This window comes from Pteropus vampyrus, unplaced genomic scaffold (genome assembly GCF_000151845.1).
Source record: "Pteropus vampyrus isolate Shadow unplaced genomic scaffold, Pvam_2.0 Scaffold377, whole genome shotgun sequence".
NCBI classification, from domain to species: Eukaryota; Metazoa; Chordata; class Mammalia; order Chiroptera; family Pteropodidae; genus Pteropus; species Pteropus vampyrus.
In genome coordinates this window covers 645,214-649,754 of record NW_011889158.1, presented here as the reverse complement: position 1 = coordinate 649,754, position 4,541 = coordinate 645,214, and the positions used below count along the sequence as shown (strand labels likewise).

At 47.5% G+C, this 4,541-nt stretch overlaps 1 protein-coding gene across 1 annotated transcript in view; it reads right to left on the bottom strand.

The window, feature by feature from the left end:
- AGPAT5 (1-acylglycerol-3-phosphate O-acyltransferase 5) overlaps positions 1 to 4,541 on the bottom strand; it is a 51,033-nt gene that overhangs the window by 22,601 nt on the left and 23,891 nt on the right. Inside the window, exon 6 of the mRNA XM_023523060.1 lies at positions 1,133 to 1,280. Coding sequence (XP_023378828.1) covers positions 1,133 to 1,280 — 148 coding nt within the window. The remainder of the gene's footprint in view (positions 1 to 1,132; positions 1,281 to 4,541) is intronic.

Below are 4,541 nucleotides of genomic sequence, written 5' to 3'. Positions count from 1 at the left end.
GCAGATACAGCCAACGCAAGCAGGCTGCTGGTGTCACCTGGGGCTTTGCCACCCGACATCCGGGTAAAGCCACCCAGGGCTTTGCGGCCGGACATCGAGTAAAGCCACCCAGGACTTTCTGGCCCCAGCCAAGCGTCCACCCACACGCGGGGAACTGAGAGGCCACAGAGGGCGCTGTCCCCGCTGAGCCCCGCCACAGCGCAGAACGGCAAGCAGAGAAAAGGCTGTTACCGTTTCAGATCACTCAGTTCCTGGGTGGATTCACGTCGGCGCACAACGAACTAACTGAAAACAAGTGAAGTGAGACATCCCCGTGCCCGGCTTCACCAGCCGCACGTGGGCAGGAGCGGCCCGGTGACAGGTCGCACACAGCGCGCGGCAGCACTGTGCAGACACTGGCTCCACGCCAGTACGCAGGCATTCGCTCAGTGAGCCCCTGGGGTCACCGATTCAGTCAATCTTCAAAGACGCCTTTGGGACACAGCAGAGCCACTGTTTTACGTTCACCTCCCAACTGGGTTTAACTGAATGGCCTGCTCCAGTGTGCTAGTTGTCCAGTTTTCTAAATCTCATCACTGGGGACGCAGGAAGCTTCCGAGTGCTGCGAAGCGGCTGCGTCTCCTCGTCTCCAGCGGGAACTTCGCACACCCTCGAACTCAATTCTTACACGGATTTAGGCAGATCCGCGAAGTATGTTTTTAAGACATGAGGAAACGGAAGCTCACCACGCTGGGCAGCCGGCAACCGCACAGTGAATAAACACCAAATCCGGATTCCGGTCTAGCGCTGTCGACCCGCAGATCAAAACACGAACTACCATGCAGAACCCAAACCGTAGAAAGAGGCTCATCTGCAAAACCATGTTCCCAGATAGACTTTTACCTAAATCCATGGCACCAAAATATGTGCTGTAGCAAGAATGCGAATTTAATCTCTCAGATGTACGTAATAACAGACACATGATCAACGAGAAGAAACCTCATGTCCTAAGAGGTAATGCGTACATTCTTTCAAGGAATAAACAGGTTCATTCGTTTCAATTACTATGAAACAAATATCTTCTCTAGGAACAGAAATTTTAAAAGTCATCTTTAAAAATTATTTTTTCAATTACAGTCAAATTTTTACTTACCTTCTTGAGCAGCAAATGCTTGACTAGCTGAAAGGACTTTTGTTAGTTCGGGATTATACCTTGTTCCCTCTGGAAAAATCACAAGGTACATCTGTGAAGCATAAACAGAGTTTGGTTTATTTATGTGAACTTTTCTGTTGCAATTAACCTACCAATGTTAACCCTATTCATGCTACGAGAGTATTTCCTATGGTGGGAAAAATACGTTCACTCACATATGATCTTTATTTCAAGCAGAACCACCAAAATGCAAAAATTCAATAAAGTCTTAACACAGACTATATTTAAAATGCAGTCCTACATTCACTGGTAGGTGAGTCATTAAGAATCTAACATTTCTAATTACACGCTAACCGTCACTAAATAAAAATTTGGCTATGAAATGCTGACTCATACAAAACCTCAATTAACAAAAGGGCTTTTATCCTCCCTAAGTTCTGCAAAATGACTTTTTAAAAGGCGCATATTTTAGACAGCTGTGTTCCTAAGCACATCTTATTTGAGGAAAACCATATATAAATTTCCACAATATAAAAGTTAGCAAGTGTTCACATTTCAAAAATCACACAGTAGTATTTTATAGAGCTCCCTTAATACATCTTAAATGACTCGATTTGTAAGCCACTTCATAAATTAAAATAATGTACTTCTAAGTAAAGGAGAATACCAAGCTGGACGTTTACTAAGTAATCAATCAGTGTAAGCTTCTACATTTATCTGCTTGGGAAAGTAAAAACAGAAAGTAAAACTACACCGTGAAAAACGCCTAACTTTAGAACCGAGTCACATAAACTACGGCAACGTATTTGGTAGCAAAAGACAAAGCAAGACTCATCAAATCGTTTCAAATACGAACAGGACACAGGAAGCAAAGGGACAGAAAGAGCTCGTGGGAGATCATGTCCCTCTCGCCCACCCTCGCCGGACTCCGGGCAGTGCCAGGCAGTGCCGCCCACCCGCACAGCCAGGACAGCACGCCCTTCTCCAAACGAGCTGTGGGCCTGGTCACCCGTTCCCCGTTTGCCCTGGTCACCGGTGGTGCTGGCGGCTGCAGCGTTGACCCAGGGGTAAGGCCCGGATCCCGGTCCTAACATGGCCCCTAGAGGCTGCCATAGACTATCTCGCTCCATTATTATTTTCGCATCGCTCTAATGTACTGATAGTCTTTGGAAACAAAAGACATCGTTCTATTTATAGCAATCTGTTTTTAGTAGTGGTTTCCATTTACAAAATATAGTGCTTCTCGATCGCTAAAACGTCAAATTCTAGAAAATGTAGTATTCCTATGCGTGACGTTAACTTAATGAGGCACGCCTTTTTTTAATGAGAAAAGGGTTAATGAACCTTTGTCAGGCTTCAATTTTTTTCATTAGACACACATAAGAACAATTTCTTCCACAGTCTCATCTGAAAACAGATATAATGGGGCTTTGAAATTCTGCATTTTCAACTTCCATGCAAATGTATAAGCTTTTTAATCATCCATAAAGATAGCCTTTAGAACCCAATCTTCATCTAACTTAGAAAACAATACGAACGAAACTCAAAATAATTACACTGAGTGGCAGAAGCCAGACCCGTACCCCAAAAGGGTACAGACTGTATGATTCCCTTATATAAAGTTCTAGAAAATGCAAACTAATCTACAGTAACAGAAAGCAGACCAAGGATCGCCTTGGGACAGGACGAGCACAAAGGGGCAGGAGGAAACTTGCGGAGGAAATGGGTAACCATCGTCCTAGCTGTGGTGACAATTTCATGGGGCTCTACATATGGCAAAATTCATCAAATTCTACACTGCGACTACCTGCAGTCATACCTCGCTGATAATACTTCAATAAGTGAAGGTTTTCTTGTGCTATGTTGGTGCAAATGACAGGATTTCCTTTTTCGGAGGGTGAAAAATATTCCACTGTGTACACGTGTTCACACATACCGTATTTCCTTGTCCGCTCATCTTTTGATGGACACTTAGCTTGGCTACTGTGAATATTGCTGCAGTGAACATGCACATGCAGATTTCTCTTCAAGACGATTATCACACAATTTGGATATGTACCCAGAAGTGGAATTGCTGGGTCACATGGTGGCTCTAGTTTTCATCTTTTAAGGAACCTCCATTCTGTTTTCCATAATGATGGCACCAATTTACATTCCCAGCAACAGTAGCTAAGGGGTTCTCCGCTCTCCGCATCCTCGCTGACATTTGTTATCCTGTGGCTTGTTGAGAACAACCATTCTGACAGGTGTGAGGAGACGACTCACTGGTGGTGACGGACATTTCCCTGACGACTGATGCCACAGAGCACTTTTTCATACACCTGTCGGGCCTCCGTGTGTCGTCTCTGGAGAAACGTCTATTCACGCCTTCTGCCCATTTTGGGGTTATTAGTGTTCTTGCTGATGATTGTACGAGTTCCTCGTATATTTTGGAAATGAACACCGTATAGGATATGTAGCTTGCAAGTCTATTCTCCCTTTCCAGGGGCTCTTTCATTCTGTTTTTATAAATCCAAAATTGTTCCAAGTTTTTAAATTTACTAAGGAAAAAAAATAGAAGGCGGCTTCCATTTAGGACAAAGAATGCTAAAAGAGTCTCGCTCCCAACCCAGCACAACGAAATACTGGATAATCCGCAAAACGAACCCTTCAGAGAGCTGAGGCTACAAGGCAACCAAGTCCCCCAAAAATCTAAGGACAGAAAGGCAACTCACAGGAGAGATGAGATGCAAGCACTTGTTTGCTTCAGACAAATGACAACAGAGACCAGTAAAGAGATTTCGCTAGAAATTTTAACAAATTACGAGAAGCTGAGTGTGCGCTAGCGCAGCAGAACAACCCCCGGCTGCGGAGCCGGGAGAATTCACGGCCCGCAGGCTCCACTCCATAGAGCTCGCGAGCGCAAGGCGGGCGGGCGGGGAGAGAAGAGAGAGAGAACCGTGGGGGCGGGGCGGGGCGCGGCGGGAGTCCTGAGACCCCAGCGCCAGGACGCGGGCGAGGACGCGGGCCGGAGGGCGGAGGACGGTGCCGGTGCTGGAAAGGCACCAGGTGCAGTCCGTCCCCCCGCCCGCGGCCTCTCCTCCAGAACGGTCTTCCACTCCGGCCCCACGGGCAATGCAGCCGGGCCGCCGCTGGGACCCGGGTGAACCCCAGTGCAGCTGGGAGGTGGTCAGAAAAGAGCCCCGGGCGGGAAGGGGCGGGGCAGGGTTACGGCTGGGAGCAAGGCTGGGTCAGAGAAGCTGCCACTCCGAGACCCTCCCTAAGACCCGATCGGAACAACAGAACACGCCTCCCCTCGCCCCCTCCCACCTCCGAACTAGCCGGAGTCCGGCACCGGCGTCAGAAGACGATGGACGATGGACGATGGAGGATGGACGATGGACGATGGACGATGGACGATGGACGATGG